Source organism: Zonotrichia albicollis, chromosome 2 (assembly GCF_047830755.1).
Source record: "Zonotrichia albicollis isolate bZonAlb1 chromosome 2, bZonAlb1.hap1, whole genome shotgun sequence".
NCBI classification, from domain to species: domain Eukaryota; kingdom Metazoa; phylum Chordata; class Aves; order Passeriformes; family Passerellidae; genus Zonotrichia; species Zonotrichia albicollis.
Window position 1 is genome coordinate 12,351,808 of NC_133820.1, and position 19,179 is coordinate 12,370,986.

At 50.6% G+C, this 19,179-nt stretch overlaps 2 protein-coding genes across 2 annotated transcripts in view; both read left to right on the forward strand.

The window, feature by feature from the left end:
- The first annotated feature begins 1,154 nt into the window (after positions 1-1,154).
- Positions 1,155-17,507, forward strand: SLC5A3 (solute carrier family 5 member 3). The gene is made up of 2 exons (XM_074533311.1): positions 1,155-1,295; positions 14,267-17,507. Exon 2 carries the CDS (start codon positions 14,561-14,563, stop codon positions 16,706-16,708), a length of 2,148 nt encoding a protein of 715 aa, XP_074389412.1. The 5' UTR covers positions 1,155-1,295; positions 14,267-14,560; the 3' UTR covers positions 16,709-17,507.
- MRPS6 (mitochondrial ribosomal protein S6) overlaps positions 1,159-19,179 on the forward strand; it is a 44,822-nt gene continuing 26,801 nt past the window's right edge. The window contains exon 1 of the mRNA XM_074533320.1: positions 1,159-1,295. Within this exon, the coding sequence (XP_074389421.1) occupies positions 1,251-1,295 (45 nt within the window). The 5' untranslated portion in view covers positions 1,159-1,250. The remainder of the gene's footprint in view (positions 1,296-19,179) is intronic.

The window sequence follows — 19,179 nt, forward strand, 5'->3', positions numbered from 1 at the left end:
GTGGAAGGTGTCTGTGGCCATGGCAGTGGGTGGAGCGGGACAATTCTGCATGTCCCATCCCACTTGAGCCTTTTGGAGCGCCGGTGACATGGGCAGGGTGTCCCACATGCATGGGGGTGTCCCACACGAGCAGGGTGTCCAAGTGTCCCATAGGAGCAAGGTGTCCTGGTGTCACACCCAGAGTGTCCTGGTGTCCCCCCGGCCTCTCCCACATGCCCGGGGTGTCCCACACGAGTAGGGTGTCCCGGTAACACACTGGGTGTCCCACAGGAGCAGAGTGTCCCGGTGTCCCACACACCCGGGGCGTCTCGGTAACACACCAGGGTGTCCCACATGAGCGGGGTGTCCCGGTGTCACACCCAGAGTGTCCCACATGTCCAGGGTGTCTGGGTGTCCCGCCCGGGCTGTCCCACACGAGCAGGGTGTCCCACACGAGCAGGGTGTCCCACACGAGCAGGGTGTCCGGGTGTCCCGGTGTCCCACCCAGAGTGTCTCACATGTGCAGGGTGTCCCGGTGTCCCACCGGGCTGTCCCACACGAGCAGGGTGTCCCGGTGCCCACATGTACAGGGTATCCGGGTGTCCCGGTGTCACACCGGGCTGTCCCACATGTGCATGGTATCCGGGTGTCCCGGTGTCCCACATGTGCAGGGTGTCCCGGTGTCACACCGGGCTGTCCCACACGCGCGGCCCGGCCCGAGCCGCCCCCGCCACGCGCGGTCCCCACGCGGCGCGGCCGCGAGCCCCGGCCCCCCCCCCCGCGGCGCTCCGTGCGCGGCCCCGGCCGGGAGTGAGCGCGGCCCGGCGGGGGGAGCGGAGGGGGCGGCGCAGTGGAAATTTCCACTCCCTGCAGCAGCGGCGGCGGCGGCGGCTCGGGCGGCTCGGCGGGGCTGGGGGCGGCGCCGGCCGCGGGGGCAGCGCGGGGAGGGCCCGGCCGTGCCCGCGCGGGGGTCCCGGCCCTCAGGCCGCGGTGCGGGGCAGCCCCGGCCCGGCGGGGGCGGCGCTTGGCGCGGGCAGGGCCGGCCCGGTCGAGCGTGCGCAGCTCCTGCGCCCTTTAAGCCGCGCCGCCCCTGCCCGTACGGGTGTCTGAGCCGCGGGAGCCGCGCGGGAAGGAGCCGCCACAGCGCCGGGACGCGCCTTCCTCCACCACCTCCTCCTCCTGTGCCCCCTGCTCCTCCTCTCCGGCCTCGCCGCAGCCCCCTCCTCCCCACCCCGTGCCCCGCTCCTCCCGCCACTGCCAGCAGCTCTAAGATGCCCCGCTATGAACTGGCTTTGATCCTGAAAGCCATGCAGAGGGTGAGTGAGGGAGAGGAGACGGGAGGAAGGGAAGGAGGGAGGCAGGTGGGACTGGCAGACCCCCTCCATCCTTGCCCCGTGGTGTCGCCGCGGTGTCCCCTCGGTGCCCGCTGTCCCCGCCGCACCGCGTGGCCCGGCCGGCCCTGTCGCCCGCAGTGTCGCAGCGTGTCCCGGGCTCCGCGGCGCTTCCCCCGCGCTCCGGCCCCTCGCCCATCGCTCCTTCCGTGCCCGCTGCCCCCGAGCCGCAGTCCCCTCTCCCCCTCCCCTCCGGCACGCAGGTAAGCAGATCCCACGCTCTGCGAGCGATGCGGTTTTCCCTGCCCATCCCCTCCCTCCGTGCCTGGAGCAGGTGAAGCCGGCCCTTCCCCTGGCCCTGCCGGCGCATCCCCCTCTCCCTCTGCAGCACCAGCGCTTTCCATCCCCCTCCCGCACCTGTGCCGGGCACCTCCTCGGCTGCCCTGCGCTCCGGCAAGCCTCGGGGCGAGGGAAAAGGGGAGACAGCGGAGGACTCGCTGCGGCCAGCTCCCAGCGCGGGGTGCCACCTTCCCCCCCGTGTGCCAGGGCATGCCAGGGATGGGGTTTTGCCCGCAGCGGTTGAGCGGGGCCGATAGGCCGGGCTCTATCGCCCCCGGGAAGGGGCGCTGGGGGTGGCAGCAGCCGTTGCCGCTGTTTTTTGGCAGCGCGGTGATAACAGAGCTCGGTTAAATGATGCTCTTCCCATTCGGCAGGAGCTGAGTCAATACGTGGGGGAAGGGAGGGGGGTGGCAATGGGGGATGTGTGTGCGTAAAAATAATAATAATAAAATAAGGCCATCTCCGTGTGGATGGGAGGTTTATTTGGTAAATAACAGCTGATACCGGCCTTTCTCTAGCACCTTCTATAGCCTTTGTTTATCTGCTACTTTCCAGCTTAATATGCGGTGCTGGTGGTGGAATGTAGCGGCACTTGAGCTGGGCTGGAGCCCTCCGGTCCAGCCCGGCGTGGATACTCTGGGATTTACCCTTCATTCCCACCAGCACCTTTTCCCAGCGAGCAGCAGCAGCTCAGCAGCGTGGCCGTGGCTTTTTGGGAATTACGGGAGCGCGTCTGGTGTGCCGCATGCACTAGTACATTTCCATTCATTTTACATGGACCATCCACATGTCGGGGCTGGCTTCTTTTTTTTTTTTTTTTTTTTTTTTCCTCTAATATATTTTTCCCCGTGGTTTAGCTGCAGAAGCTGTAGTAGAGACATCTCACCTGGGTCCTCTAGTGGAGAAACGCAGCAGCAGGGAGAAAGCCGGGTGACATTGCTGCACCAGCTCACCCGGGCTAAAACACGCTGCTTTTCCACTTGCTTGTCAACATAGAATTTTTGTCCAATTTTTTTTTTTTTTGTTCCTTTCCACACCTCTCCCCTTGGGTGGATGAGGCAGAGATGGTTTTTGTAGCCGTGCTGTTGATGTGGGAGATGGGTACTCGGCATGCAGGGCAGGACAGCAAGCGTAGCAAATCTGCCCTAATACTGAGGCAGGAATAAACTGACTTCTCTGAAAGGATGCCATGGAGTGCTCTCTGCTGGAAAGGCTCTCTGGTTTCTAGGATCTGACCACGGAGATGCAGGGATAAGCTTTTAGCTGTAAGATGCTTCTAATGAACGTCAGTGCACTCAGGATTTAACATCTGCAACCTTTGCCTCTTTGGACTCTCCGGTATGTTCTTTCCACACGGATGTACCTTGAAGGGGTTTTTTTAGCTCTGTGATTATGTCCAAACGTTTCAGCTTGTGCTGGTGTTTTTAACCCACCCTTGCTTTAAGTCTAAAATTAAGAGTCTGTCTGTAGGTGCTGCTATTTTCGTGCTGTTTTCAGCACAACACATCTGGGTGCTTTTTCGTTTCCCAACATTTTGCTGCTCCTGCCTCTCTTGTGCCATGAGAACACTTGGAAATATTTTCTCGAGTGGTTTTGTGCTCCATGGTGCTGCTGGATCTTGGCTGGGGGGTTGCTCTAATGACCCCTGTAAGCTGTGCATAACCCTGGCTGTAATACTGAATTAAATGATGCAAAATATGGGCATAATAAACCAGTCTGAAATACGGGAATGATTCCAGAACTCCTTCCTGGAGAAGAATAAACGACATTGCTTTTCCACATTGGTGACGGCGCCTGGGCAGCTGTTCCCTGTCAGTGCCTCTGTGGTGTCTGTGTGTCCTGGTGCTGTCTGAGCAAGTGCTGACTCTTCTTTTGGTGTCTGTGATGTCCTTCCTCCCCTGTGGCAGCTCCCCTGTCACTTGGCTTTGCTGTGCTCCAGGGCTTGTCCTGAACTTCTCGGAGCTCTCTGGCAGCTTGGTGCCGACCTCAGCCTGGAGATTTTGCTGCCTCTCTTCAGAGGCAAACTTGGTGCTTCTGTGGGGTTTTCCCCACCCACAACTTTCTTTTAATAGTTCCCTTGGCATTCTCAGGGATCCAGGCAGAATTGAGTCCCTCCGGTTCATTTTTGTTGCTTTAAGCCCTGTTGCTGCCCAGCCCTGCTCGTGTCCAAGTCAGGGATCCTTTCCTGCTCTTTCCCTGGATGTGGTTTCTATTGGGAGGGTCCAGCACACCCCATCCATCCTGCCTGATGCTCTCCTCAGGCTTGGCAGGCTCCAGAGCCTCCTCAGCTCTCCTTTTGTGCCTTAAAAATGCAACACCCAAGAGCCTTGGGAATGGGAAAACTTTCACTTTGCACTGGTGCCACTTATCAGCCTTTGTCTCTGCTTGTCTGCATGTACTTCCCACAAAAAGTCAGGATTTTATTCTGGAGTAAAAGCTGAGCAGCCCTTCTCTGTCCTGATTTGTGAGAAGTAATGGACTTGGACTAAAACCACTGTATTTTTATACACTAAAACACAGAATATTTTTTATATTCTGTATATAGAGAGAACTTTTCATCAGCAGAGCCTCCAGTTAGTGACTCTTAGGAAAACAATAATAAAAGTAGCCCCAAAATTAATAACCCCCCAGTAGTCTGTGGTGTGTTTGGAGGGTGAGAGGTTTGTGTAGCTGAGTGTGAGTTTATGGAGGAGGTGCTTTGGGCAGAGCAAGGTGTGAGCATGGAGGTAAAATGATTCATTTTGCCCATTGTGTTGCTTTCCACACTGCAGCATGCAAAGAGCAAATGCTGGGGGGAGCTTGGGGGCACATTTGTTATCAGCAGTGTCCAGGTGTTTGTACACCAAACCTCACCTGCCCACAGCTGCCCATGGCCTGAATTCCCTGCTCATAACAAAAGCTGAGCTTCCAAGAATTCCTGATTTTGTCCCATCTTTGTCTGTGCGTGGGGGGACTGTGGTGGAGCAGCACCTTCAGCAGGGAAGGGCAGTGAATCCCCAGGAGGGAATCTGCAGGAATTCTCACTGCCTGGGAGAGCAGGGAGCTCTGGAACTCCCGGGAAGGAAGGAAGGAAGGAAGAGCTGGCAATGGTTCCCTGCTCTGAGGCTGTTTGTCACAGTGACTGTGGGGTGGCAGTGCCACATCTCTGAGGGGATTGGGACACAAATGGGAATCCCACAGTCCCTGAGCTTGGAGAAGAGCTCCAGGATGGAGTCCAGCCTCTGACTGATCCCCACCTTGTCACCCAGAGCAGAACAGAGCACAGGGACACCCATCCCCACCAGCAACTGATGGGCACTTGGTGAATAACTCAGAGTATTTCACTACAAAGGAGGAAATTCATCAATATTTTATTAGCAGCGTGCTCATCTTCACCTGTGACAAAGTTCAAACACACAGTGCCGGAATCTAAAACCTATCCACCTTTTTTTTTCAGCAAAAATACCTGGACTAGGAGAGCCATCCACCCACTTCTGGAATCCCAAAGTGGTTTGGGTTGGAAGGGGTCTCAAAAATCACCTTGTTCCACATGGCAGGGACACCTCCCACTAGCCCAGCTTGCTGCAAGCCCTGTCCAAGCTGGCCTTGGACACTTCCAAATTATTATTATAATAATAATCCTGCAGTGAATGTGTGCTCTCATTTCCCCAGCCATGTTCTCACAACACAACTTGTCTTCAGCAGCTGTTTGTTGCTTTTGGAGTGGCTTGCTGTGTTTCCAAAATTCCCTACCTGCCGTGTGGGGATTGTTGGCTATTTTGGGAAAGCCAAAGTAAAAGGGCAGTAGTGTTGCTTGACATCTTGACTGTTTCATTTAATTGCCGTGTAGGCAGCTGCAGCAACTGGGCTTTTGATGTCTCAGTTGCCAGGAAGGAGGGGGAGAGAACGAAGCAGGAAGATATTGGGTTTATTTTATTTTATTTCCTTTCCTTTCCGGTGAACCACCTGCTCTTCCAATGGAATTGTGCATCTTCCCCACCCCTGTTCCCAGCTGAGCGGGTTAAAATTACACAAAAGTTTTTTCCTCTGTTCCCACTGGCATTTTCAGTGGGCTGGAACAGGCTCTGAGCCTGGCAGGGAGGGCTCCTGGAGCTGGGGGTGGTGCTGGGATGGAGACCAAAGGCAGGATCAGAAAACAGCAAGATCCAGCCCTGGCCCTGCTGGAGGAGTCACCTTTTTGTTTTCTGCCCTGAGCATTCCATAAGGAGAGCTGGATTTGGGGAGTGTGGTGCAGACTGCATTTGGGAACGATACCCTCTTGCCTGATATTTGACATTTCCAGTCTTGGAAGAGCTGGAATTTTTGCCAAGTGTGGCATACGTGCCTGGCTCTGAGGGGACACAGAGGATTATTCTGTGCTGCAGAACAGTTTAAGCCTAATTTCAGTTCCTTGCAAGCCCCTGGTGGGATTTCAGTGGGGTTTGGGCAGTCCCTCTTCAGGGGTCAGCAGTGGGGTTAAACCTTTGAGTTCAGGCTTATCTGGGCTGCCCTGGTTCCTCCTCAGCAATGAGCTCTCTGCTCCTGCCTGGGTTTTGTTCCTGCTGTCTTCTGGCTGTGGGCAGGGAGGTGTTGGTAACTTCAGCATGGAGCAGATTCTGTCCCTGAGCTCTCGGGAGAGCCCTTTGTGCTGAGCATTAATCTCTGATGGTTGGAGAGCCCTGGAATGTGACTGATTCCTGTAAAGGTTCTCCATTGTAACAATGAGGAGAAGCTGCTCCTTCAGCTCATGTGTGTTTGTGGTTTCTGTCTCCTAATTTTTATCAGTTCCATACTTTGGAATGATGGAAGCTCTGCTTTCCTCCATGTGTTCTTTCAGGAGCTGATTTCTCCAGTTCCCTTGTCCCAGAACCATCATTGCCACACAAAAATTGCTTGGGCAATTAAGTTGTTGTTAAGTAATTTATCTTCTCCTTTTTTTTGTTTTGCCCAGAGCAGCTGTGGCTGCCCCTGGATCCCTGGAAGTGTCCAAGGCCAGCTTGGAGCAGCCTGGGACAGTGCAAGGTGTCCCTGCCATGGCACAGGTGGCACTGGATGGGCTCTAAATTCTTTCCAACCCAAACCATTCCAGGATTTTATGATTTGTCAGGCTCCATCCATGGCAGGCTGATAATTCCTGGAGCCACAGGCACCCTCACCTCCCTGGCTGCAGATCTGGGGTGAGGGAAGAGCTGTTTATGTGGAAGCAGTTGCTTGGAGAGCTTTCCTCTGTGTCCCTTACCTGAGGGCACCAGGTGATTCCCTGGAAAAATTCCTGCCCTATGGAACAGCAGGGATACCCCCAGTGTGCATTGAGGAGCTGATAAAAAGCTGAAAGCAGGGAAAAATAAAACCACAGAAAGAGATGCAAAACATAACTAATTATGAAGAAGTGGAATGGGAAAAATTGGAATAAAATATGTGGAAAGTAAAGCAAGATGTGAAGACCTGTCCTGGGGAGCACTGGTGTAAACATTAGTGCTAAAAATGAGATTCTAGAGCAAATTCATCACCCCTGGGGAGGAGAAGGGCAGGAAGGAAGTGGATGGTGTAAAGTGAGGTTTATGAACCCAAGAAACAGCATGGAGGAACTGCAGAACTGTTGTTCTGCTATTTTTTAATCCTGGTTTGTCCACTTGCAAGCCAGTCCTTGTGTTCAGTCCTGCAAATATCTAAGGAAGAATAAAAAGCCAGGTCCATGCAGAGGAGGGAATGTGTTCAGTGGAGTTGATGTTTTAGAAAAAGAAATCAGTTTTCAGTAGCTTTTAATAGAGATATTCTGTATCAAGTTTTGTAATTAGCATTAATTGTTTTAGAACCAACAGAATTTTATTGAACTCTGGTTTTGGTATCTTGAAATCTCCAAGAAGAATCACAAGTCTTGAAACAGCACCCAGCTGGCTGGGAAGCTTGGAGAGCCTCAAATTCTTGGATTCTGTATGATCCTGAACTTTTGTCTCACCCATCAATAATCCTGGGGGTGCTTTATATTCTTCCAAAGATTGTGGGCAGCCAGAAAATGTGATGGGAATTTGGGGAAGTCCTAAAGAAACTTAATGAGTCTGGTTGGTTTTTTTTTTCCTTTTTTTTTTTTTTTTGTTCTTCCTAGAAATTTGAAGAAGAATTTCCTCCTGGTATCTTGCCCAGTTTCATGGGGACTGACACTTCTCTTTTCTCATTTCCCAAGTAATTTCTGCACTCTCACAGCCAAAAGCCTCCTCAGATGGGATGAAGCAGCACATTTTTTAGGCTGGGATTATCCAGTTCCTGCTGGGCGCTGATCACCACCAGCTGCATCACAGCACTGAGTGAAGGAAAGGGCATCCTCAGCAGCGGCAGAGATTTTGCAGCATTTCTGATATTTGCTTCTAAAAAGGTGATAACCTTGTCCAGAGGACTGAGAAATCCACCAGAAATCCAATTCTTGGCTGCTGAGGTTTGTTTGACTCCTTCTCCTGCTGCTGCTCTGGTGACCAAGTGTTCATCTCCTCCATCCCTGCCGTGGCAGTGCAGTGCTGGTGCTGCTGCATTTTGGGTTCCACAAGAGGGGATTTGAGCCCTGGGGCTGCCTCAGTGTCTTGCTGCACCTTCCAGGGCACTGTGAGGCCTTGCCTGGTGCTGTGAGGTGCCAGAACCTTCCAGTTTTTGCCAGCCCCTTGGCACTGTCTGGCGTTTTGCCCTCTGGTGCCCGTGGTGTGGCTGTTGAGCACGTGGCTTCTGCGTTGTCTCTGCCCCTTTTTCTTTCAGTTCCTGTGGAAAAGAACTGTGTCCTGTGGAGGGGGGAATGTCACCTCTCTGTGGTTTCCTTGCTGGGCTGGGCCTTGTGGTGACAAACTGAGCTCAGGAGGGCCCTGCTGGGGCTGCAGCCAAGGCAGGAAAGGTCTAGAAAGCTTCTGCAAGGCCAAATTCCTTGGCAGTTTCTGCTCCCTTCACAGAATTCCAGAGCTTGGAAAAGCCCTGCCAGCCCATGCAGTGCCAGCTGTGCCCCATGGGCACCTTGTGCCCAGCGCAGAGCACTCAGTGCCACCTCCAGGCCTTCCTTGGGGACTCCAGACCTCCCTGGGCAGCCCCTTCCAGGTCCTTCCTGTGAAGAAATTCCTCCAGATAACATTTGTCACCCATAGAAACATAAGCCAATTCTTTGAGCTGACAAGGGGAAAAGGAAGGTATTAACTCATTATTTTCTTTAATTTGATAATTGATGGATTAATCTCCTGGGTGTCATGGGTGTCCTGTCTAGGTAGGCCTGGAGAAGACAGAATTTCTTTCTGGTATCTCTCTGTATTTAACAGATGAAAAGAGAATTTCTGTCTCCTTCCCTCTGTCCCCAGCTTACCCCCCTTGCCCTGGAGGTGTTTGGAGTTTTGGGAAGAACAGTGGAAGCAAATCAGTTCCTTATTCCTGCTGGAGTGCTGGGGACTGGCTCTTGGCAAAGGGAACCAGCCAAGTGTGAATGTCACAGGCAGTGGCATGAAGTGCTCGGGGAGGGTGATGCACATCCTGAAAAAATCCATCTTTTCTTGCTTTGCAAGGCTGGAGCTTCTCTTGTGTCCACTGACTGCTGGAGCGTCCTTCCTGTGCCTTCTGCCCTCCATTTGTGACTTGCTGGGACACTGAAATCGCTGTATTTGCTTGGGATGAGGGGGGAAAATGGTTAAAAACCCCAAAAATGACAACTAAATGAGGTCCTGCTCTAACAGTGCCAGTGCCCTTGAGCTCCAGTTGGCCTCACATCACTCCAGCTCCTGCTCTGTAATTGTGCACTGCCCATCCCGTTGGTGACTGCCAGGGAGTTCTGTGTCTCTTGCTTTGGGGTTACTTATTTCTCTGATGTCTCCCTCAGCAGTTGTGTAGAAAAGAATCCAGAAGAATTTATGCTGGACCAAGCTGCTTTTTTGTGCTGCTGCAGTAAAGTGAAGACCAGAGCTGGAGTGATTCCTGACCAAAACCAAAGTTCCTTACGTGTTCCTTTGAGTGCCTCGTTCCTTGCACCTCAAATTGGATTTTTTTGGTAGTGCTGGTTTACAGAGCTGGCTCCTGAGTGCTGCAGAGCAGCAGGAGCTCGGTGTGGTGATGGTGCAGAGTGTGACCAGCAGGTTCAGCCAGGTGGGCTCAGGTCACCTGGACATGTGGCCCTTTCCTGTGCATCCTCTGGGGTTCAGGGCTGGCCTGGCATCCCCAGCAGCTCCAGTTATTTATTGGCTGCTCCAGGTCAACTTCTGCCTTCCCTGTGTGCCCCAGGGGGGTTCCTGGCATGTTCCTCTGCCCCAGCTCCTGGTTTTCAGGGAAAAGCCTGGAACTGCTGCCCTGGATGCTCAGGGCTCTGTTGAGCAGCTGCCAAGGATAGCCCCTGCTTCCTCAAGGGCATGTGCTACATAATTTATGTATCACTTACTCCATGAAGAGCTTCAGTGCTCCTTTTTTATGTTCTGGAGTGCTGCAGTAAATGGAACAAAGTTTTTCCTCTTCTTTTTTTTTTTTTTTTTTTTTTTTTTTTTTCTCTAAGAGGTTTTTTTCCTTGTGTTTGCTGTGGAGCAGTGGACAGCTAGGAGCTCCATGGTGTGTCCATGGCCAGGAGTGTGAGGGGTCTGGAAAACACACTCAGGGGGTGGCACATGGTACACACCCCACTCAAGGCACAGGACTTGGGGTATTTATTCACTTTTCTGTGGCAGAGTTAATATTTTCCATGATGCTGGTAATCTGGACAGTTTTCTTCCATACAACAGAGCTGTTCAGTAGGTGAAGTGCTGCAGATCTGATTTCAAATACTCCTACTTGAATGTGGAGAGGGAAAATGTTGTTCCCAAAAAATAATCTGAAAACTGTGAGCAAAGCACTTAATTTGCTAACAGTGGACACTGCTGTGGGATAGGTGGGCATCTACATCCCCAAATTAACCCTGAAATCATCAGGATTGGTGAGGAGAAAAGGAAAGTCAGCTCAGACATTCCCATCTGCCAAAAAGCCAACGGAGCTGAGAACAAATGGTGGCTTCAGAGCTGGAGCAGTTGGACTCTGGCATGGTTTAAACACCCATTTTATTAGAAAAGCACTGTGGAGAAAGTTTTCCTTTAGAACAATCCTACAAATTTCTCCTCAAAATCCCACCCTGGGTCTGCTTCACATTATGAAATCTCTCTTCAGGGACTTGCTTGGGATTTTTTCTCCCCTTAAGGAACAGGCTGGGTGTTGGAGAGACATATGCATTGTTTCACCAGAGCTGCAGCCTCTATTTGCAGACAAGAGGGAAGCACATTGTTTTGTGTCTCTGATATGATCCAGCCAGAAAACAGCCTCAGGGAAGAAAATTCCCAGTCCTTGGCAGCAGCACTGTCTTTCTGCCTTTTTTTTTTCCCCTCTCTCTGTCAGTGCCACAATGTTCACTGTTCTAATAACTCAGGACTAAACTCACATGGGGCATCTCAAAAGTCCTTTGTAAGACTTGAGGTCAGAACTTGCCGAAAGTTCAGAGGGACGAGTCTCATTTTCCTAATGAAGAAAAGTTCCAGGGTTATTTTGGAATTAGGTCTAAGAAACTGGTACAAGAAGCTACTTCAGTGCTGTAATTTAGTGACAGTGCAGCAAATTCCTGGTGGCTGCTGAAAACTTTCCACCTTCCAGCTCAGGCAAACTGAGCCTTGCAGAAAACCCCTCAGGTGTTGGTGACAGAGGGCAGGGTTCAGCTCTCTGAAATGTGATTATTTCAGGTGCATGGACTGGCTGTATCTTCCTATGGAAGACACTGCAGGAACTTCAATTGTTGTTTATTTTGGTTGGAATGAGCCCCCTGGAGCTGAAGTGACTTAACTGAGGAATGTCACAATTTATTTGAGGGCAGCTGCATCTGATAGTGACACACTTGTCAGAGAGTCTGATCCTGGAATTCCAGGAGGTTTGGATTCCCAGGGACCTCAGAGCCCATCCAGCCTGGCCTTGGGCATTCCCAGGCATCCAGGGCAGCCACAGCTTCCCTGTTGGTATCTGTTTGTAGAAACTCTCTGGATACTTCTGATATCAAATTGAATTGTTTTTAATGGAGATTTTTGTGATTTTTCCATACTGCTCTATAGGATATTTGTGACAGGTCACTGGTGAATCTACAGGGAAGATGGTGGGGGGTGAACTCAAGTTAAAATCAAATATTTTTTAGTAATGAGAAGGACAACAGAACATGAAAAATATTAATAATTAGCATTTCCTTATCTGGCTGTTCTCCTGGTTTTCTGTATAGCAGATTTTCTTTTTGTCATATCTCACTAAAATCTCTTCTTCTCTTTCTCTTCAAATATTTATAGTTTTGGTATAAACATAATGTAGTTGAAAAATTAGCTGAATATAGCAAAAGACACAACACTATTAAAGTGTTGCTCCAAAGTGCTTAAAACTAAGAATAGTCCATTAAACTTGGCTCTGATTGCGTCATCTGATGTGAAGTGTTTATAATTTTGGGTTGGATTAAGCTATTAGACCATTTAACTACTCCTGTATTTGCGGGTGGGGAGAAATGTGGATTCTTCTGTGGAAGAATTGAAAATACATCTGTGGTTTGAGGCTTCTGAGGAATGATAAATTTAGCCCAGTGCTGTAATCAGTCCGTTTTGTGCCATTCTCCTTAGTCTCTCATTATTGGCTGTAATTCCAGCAGAAGGAATATCTCTATTCTCAAGTGGATTTGTGGTGCTGGGGGGGAACCCTTATTATTTTTATTTTTAAAATTTTTCTCCTGAAAAACAGCTGGACCATGCAAATGACAGAGTGGTGGATTTCTCCTTAAGGTTAAAGTTGTGGCTTGCTGGGAGCTATTTTTAAAATGTGTGAGGAGTTGCACGTTTTTACCTCAGTACCACTGCTGCCTTAAACACAATGTGTGTATTTTCAACCTTAACTCTCTTGGAATTTCAAATGGTTTTATTGACCCTTTAAACAAACCAAATATATGGCAGGGATGCTAAACAAGAAACCAACCAAATATTAGAATATGCTATCAGGCTGTTTGTATTAATGATTAATTAATGGGGAAATGGCAGCTCCAGCCTTGTGCCAGGGAAAGAACTGGAAGGAGGTGCCTGGAGCTGATGCTTGTAGGACTTGTGAGATTTTATGGCCAGAAAAAAAGACCCAGTGTTGGTTTTCTTGTGCTTTTACCAGTGGGTGGGAAAGAGGAGTGGAGTCAGACCCTGTTCCTCACCTGTAATAATCTCATTATTGCTACCAAAGGTTTGTGTTCTGATCTTGAGACTAAACCTGTTCTTTGCTTTGGTCTTCCCTTCCCACGGCCATTGGGTGTAGGAGATGGAAGAATCCCGTGTCCAGCTCTCTCCAAACCCATCAGAAGCCTCTGAGTTGGTAGAGGATGGGCAGCCCTGGCACAGGGTGCCCAGAGCAGCTGGGGCTGCCCCTGCATCCCTGGCAGTGCCCAAGGCCAGGCTGGACACTGGGGACAGTGGGAGGTGTCCCTGCCATGGCAGGGGTGGCACTGGGTGGGATTTGGGGTCCCTCCATCCCAAACCATTCCATGATTCTGTGCTACCTCCCAAGGCAGGAACAGGAGATGGGAGCACATCCCAAATCCATGAGGGAGCCACCTTGCAGCTCCTCAGGGCCCCTTCCTCTGCCACCAAGTCTTCATTGGCCCTTCCCTCCTCTTCAAACAGGTTTTGTTTCCTGCCAAGTTTGAGAACTGTCAGGTGGGATTGGGAATTTGGGAAGGGTGTGACAGGGAAAGCTTTGCCCCCATACCTTCCATCCTCTCCGTGCTGGGATGGGAATGGATGCTGGAAGGACATTTCCTGGCATCCTTGCAGCTGTGACTGCTGCCAGAACCCACCCAGTGTTCCCTCCTGTGCCTCCTCTGCTGCTCCCACAAACCCCAGGCTGTCCAGAGGGACTGGCCCTAAAGTGAGCTGTCAGGTGGAGTTTTGCTTCTGCCACTTGCAGGAATGGGATGTTTTCTCCCCTTGGATCATGTGGATATCTATGGAGAGCTTTCCAAGTGAAAAATAACCCTGTGATTATCTGTACCCCAGACAGGAGCAAACTCACCTCAAAACCTGCGCAATAACCTTGGTTCTCCAGCTGATTTGAAACGGATGTTGATATTTGACAGTGCTGTGACCTCACTTTGATTTTTCTAGCAGCCAGCTGGTGTCTCAGGTGCTGTCCTATGGTGCCAGGATCTCCCAGGATTTGGGAGGTGCAGTGCAGGAAATGCTGAGCCAGATTTGGGCTCTGTAGCCATTGTTATTTGTTGGGCTTTTTAAATTTTATTTTCCTAAGATTGCTTGGAAGAGGAAGATCTGGTTAGTGGCTTGAGAAGGAGACTTGTGAGACACCAGAGTAATGAAAAAGAAAAAGTATTTTTGTTGTTTGCTGTGTTCTGGGGAATTTGGGTCACTCAATCCTCCTGAATTGCTGCGTCTCTGAAGGTACCTGTAACCATTGAAGTTGACTTGTGAAAGGCTTTTACCACTTAGCCCTTCAAATATTGAATGATGTCTGTTATGGATTGCAGGAAATATAAAGGGGGAAAAATCTGTGGTGTTCAGTGATTTGTTTTACTACACTTCAAATTTTTTCTCATTACTTCATGAAATTCCTCTCTAATTCAATCTTTGTCTTTTGTCTTTGCTGCCTTGCAGGGTTGGTACAGTAGGCCTCACTAAACTTAGCTGCAACTAAGAATTTCTCCTACATCAACTGAGTTAAGGCTGATGCTCTTGTGGAATGTGGATTAAAAGTGCGTGCTAAGTTCCCAAATTTGAGAAGCGGAGAAAAGTAAATGTACCACTGCCACCAGCATCAGGACAGCAAACCAAGGGACAAAGAATTTGACCCGCTGTGTTGATTTTGGTTAAAACTGGTTCACGTGGTGCTTAAGAGACGTTGGCTGGGGGGCGAGAAGTGGACGTCAGCGAAGGCTTTTTGGTTACAAAATGAGGGCTTCTTTGGAGCCAGCAGACATTGCCATTGTGGCCCTGTACTTCGTGCTTGTAATGTGCATAGGTTTCTTTGCCATGTGGAAAAACAATCGGAGCACCGTGAGTGGCTACTTTTTGGCAGGGCGTTCTATGACCTGGGTAGCTATCGGGGCCTCGTTGTTTGTGAGCAATATTGGAAGTGAACATTTCATTGGGCTCGCAGGATCTGGAGCGGCGAGCGGATTCGCCGTAGGCGCGTGGGAGTTCAACGCCTTAATGCTTTTGCAGCTTTTGGGATGGGTCTTCGTGCCAGTCTACATCCGCTCGGGAGTGTACACCATGCCCGAATACTTGTCCAAGCGGTTCGGAGGGCATAGGATTCAAATCTATTTTGCAGCGTTGTCTCTGCTTCTTTATATCTTCACCAAACTCTCGGTTGACTTGTATTCGGGGGCGCTTTTTATCCAAGAGTCCCTAGGGTGGAACCTGTACCTGTCGGTGATCCTGCTGATTGGAATGACGGCGCTGCTGACCGTGACCGGAGGGCTGGTGGCCGTCATCTACACGGACACCCTCCAGGCGCTGCTTATGATCATCGGGGCCCTCACACTCATGATCATAAGCCTCATGGAGGTCGGTGGGTTTGAAGAAGTGAAAAGGAGGTACATGTTGGCATCACCGAACATCACCTCCATCCTCCTCACCTACAACATCTCCAACACCAACTCCTGCAACGTCAGCCCGAAGCCTGACTCTCTCAAAATGCTGCGCGAGCCGACGGACGAAGACATTCCCTGGCCCGGGTTTCTGCTGGGACAGACCCCGGCCTCGGTGTGGTACTGGTGCGCCGACCAAGTCATAGTGCAGAGAGTTCTGGCCGCCAAAAACATCGCTCACGCCAAAGGCTCCACCCTCATGGCCGGCTTCTTGAAGCTGCTGCCCATGTTCATCATCGTGGTGCCGGGGATGATCTCCCGCATCCTGTTTGTGGATGACATCGCCTGCATCAACCCCGAGCACTGCTTCCAGGTGTGCGGGAGCAGGGCCGGCTGCTCCAACATCGCCTACCCGCGCCTGGTGATGAACCTGGTGCCCGTGGGGCTGCGCGGGCTCATGATGGCCGTGATGATCGCCGCCCTGATGAGCGACCTGGACTCCATCTTCAACAGCGCCAGCACCATCTTCACGCTCGACGTCTACAAGCTCATCCGGAAGAGCGCGACCTCCCGGGAGCTCATGATCGTGGGCAGGGTGTTCGTGGCCTTCATGGTGGTGATCAGCATCGCCTGGGTGCCCATCATCGTGGAGATGCAGGGCGGGCAGATGTACCTGTACATCCAGGAGGTGGCGGACTACCTGACCCCGCCGGTGGCCGCCCTGTTCCTCATGGCCATCTTCTGGAAGCGCTGCAACGAGCAGGGGGCTTTCTACGGCGGCATGGCCGGGTTCGTCCTGGGCGCCATCCGCCTCATCCTGGCCTTCTTCTACCGCGCTCCCGAGTGCGACCAGCCGGACACCAGGCCCGGCTTCATCAAGCACATCCACTACATGTACGTGGCCACGGCCCTGTTCTGGATCACCGGGATCGTGACGGTCGTGGTGAGCCTGCTGACGCCGCCGCCCACCAAGGAGCAGGTGAGGACCACCACGTTCTGGGCCCTGTGGAAGCGCGGCGCGCCGGACAGCGCCGGCAAGGGGGAGCTGTACCAGGGCCAGGAGAAGAGCATCCTCAAGTGCAACGAGAACGCCAACCACATCATTCCCAATGGGAAGTCGGAGGAGAACATTAAGAACGTGAAGCCGGAGGACATCAACCTCCTGGTGACGTGCAGGGATGACAGCAACCCGGTGATCTCGGTGAGCCACTCCGAGGTGGAGACGCCCGTGGATTGTTACTCCAACGGACAGGCCGCCCTGATGGGGGAGAAAAAGCACGAGGAGGAGGAGGGGACTGACAACAGGGCGAGACATTTGAAATTCATAGATTGGTTCTGTGGCTTTAAAAGTAAAAACGTAAACAAGAGAGTGGTTCGGGAGGTCGAGGAGGAGACTGTTTGTTTACAAATGCTGGAAGAGACTCCAAAAGTTAAACTATTACTAAATACTGGACTGGTCTGTGTCTGTTCCCTTGGAATCTTCATGTTTGTCTACTTCTCTTTGTGAGTGAATAGTGAACTTTTAAGGGTATGGCTTAAACATACAGAAGTTGATACAGGTCTCTGGAGATTTTTGGTTTTTCCTTTCTTTTCTTTTCAAATAACATAACCACAACCCAGGCATTGTTTACGCTATAATTGTAAGGTCAACTCAGCTTTAGCCTATTTCGAGACCATTTGAGATGTGTTGTCCTCCCTCTGCTGAAAGCAGAACCTGTCCTGTGGTGGCTTTTTCTTTTTTCCCTTTTGTGGTGGTTTTATTTTTTTTTTTGTTTTCCATTTGCAGCACTAACCTTTTGTTTTTCCGTGTATAAATATACCAAAGGCAGGCAGGTGGCTGTGTTTGAAGTCAGGCAGTTACAGCTCAGTCAGCATTAAGTGAAGATAACAGGTAATCAGTTACCAGCGTGTAAAATCTGAGTGATTAAAGCTGTGTCAAAAGATTTTTAAGCGCAGAGCTGTGATGCACATTTATAAAATAACTGTATTACCTTGGCCAACTTAGCACTTTTTAATTGCACTCACTGCTTTTTTTCTTTTTTCAGTTTCTCATTTTTCTTCTGGCAACAACAGGAAGCTGTTTTGTCTCATTTTATAGCACTTAAAACATGATGGCTCTTAGCAGCTTTCTGCCTTTTTTTTTTACTCTTTTTAAGGACATTTTTGTCTTTTGATTTTTATCCACTGTAAATTCCATTACTGAAAAGTTTCTGTGTTTAAAAAAAAAAAGAAAAAAAAGAGAAAAAACCAAAACAAAAATAAGCCTGGAGATGACAAACTGTCAATGGAGGAGGACGAAAAAGAAATATTCTTTCTGTGGGGTTTTGTAGTATATTGAAATTGAAGAATCACAGAATTCTTGGGGTGGGTTTGGGATGTCCCTGGGCAGCTGTTCCAGGGCCCTGCCACCTCCATGGAAAGAAATTTTTCCTCAGGTTTGGGTGGAATTTCTTGAGTTTTGGTAAATGGCCAAAAGATTCATTCAGCCTCTCCACTCTCTGAACCTTGGACATTGTAAGGATTGAATCCTGGACATTGTAAGGATTAGCTTCTTTTTAGGGAAAAATCTGTTTGCAGGTTCTGCCATATGGGAAGAAGAAAACCATGAAGCTTTACATGTCTTGAAAAAGTGTTTTGCACCCTGCAGAAGGGTTTTCCTCTGCTGTGTCTGGGAGGAATCCCAGAGGAGGAAGAGGAGGAAGCTCCGATGCTGCAAGGGGAGAACAACTGGGAAGGCGAGGAAGGGGAAATGGGAGGGAGAGGTGAAAGTGCTCCTTGTTTTCCACAGCTCTTTTGCCCCACGTCTTCTCCCACTTTCCCTTCCATCCTGTCAAACTTCCTCTTTGTATTTTGAGGAATCCCAGAATCCCTGAGCTTGGAAAAGCCCTCCCTGGTCATTGAGTTCCAGCTGTGCCCAATCCCCACCTCGTCACCCAGCCCAGAGTGCCACATTCCTTGGGCACCTCCAGGGCTGGGCACTCCACCAGCTCCCTGGGCAGCCCCTTCCCATGAGTGACCTTTGTGGGAAGAAATTCCCTCTTTCCCTCCCTCCCTCCCTCCTCAGAAGGATCCTGAGGGATTCGGTGTCAGGAGACGGGGAGCGCGTGCAGCCACAAATCTGTGTCGCCAATTGAGGTCTGTCCTGTCCTCAGGATTTTTCCAAAAACCTGAATTCCTCCCTGGCAGTCACAGCTATTTGTAGGGCTCCAGATCCAGAGGATGTTTCCTCCTGATGGATGGATGGATGGATGGATGGATGGATGGGTGCCCAGGCAGGGATGAGCAGTCCCAGGTGTGGAGGATGTGTGTGCAGCAGGTCGGTGCTCTCATCCTTCCCCAAGCCAAGCTGGCTCCTGGTTTTGGGAGCAGAGCCCACCAGTGTTAAAACTCCTCTCTCCAGGACAGAGTGGTCATATCCAGGCTTTCCGTGGAAATAATTCCTCCAGTTGTTTTTGCTCCTGAGCTCGTTCAGGAGAGCACGAACTGGCTGGGCCAAAATCGGGCTGAGGGACCATTGTGAACATTCACCAAAACCACTTGAGGGGTCCAGCACCATTTCCTTGGCACACAAACAAGAACCAATTCCTGTGGGGAAAACCTTTTTGTAGGGATGAGATTTGGGTCAGTCCTGCCTTTGCCTGCTGGAGCAAGTTTGCTTTTCCAGTGGTGCCATCCACACACTTCTAGCAGATAAATCCCAATACATCTTTTCAGATAAAATGATTCACTTCTATTTTTGGGGTGGTTTTGTTTGTTTTGATGGTGTTTTAATATCATTTGAATCTCATTCATTCCAAAACTTTGACCAGAGGCTGAGATGCCCCACTTTTCTCCACTTGGTTTAGTTGTTGCTGCTGGGAAGTAGAACTACTCCAAAGTGGAAAACTTGGAGTGTTGTTGCAATATTTGTAGAGAGGAGCCACCATATGTGGTGCTGATGTTGCTACTAATGGGACAAGACACATTTTCTTATGATTT

Excerpts from the sequence above, each read along its gene's own strand:
- SLC5A3 (XM_074533311.1), top strand. The coding sequence starts at position 14,561 with ATGAGGGCTTCTTTGGAGCCAGCAGACATTGCCATTGTGGCCCTGTAC.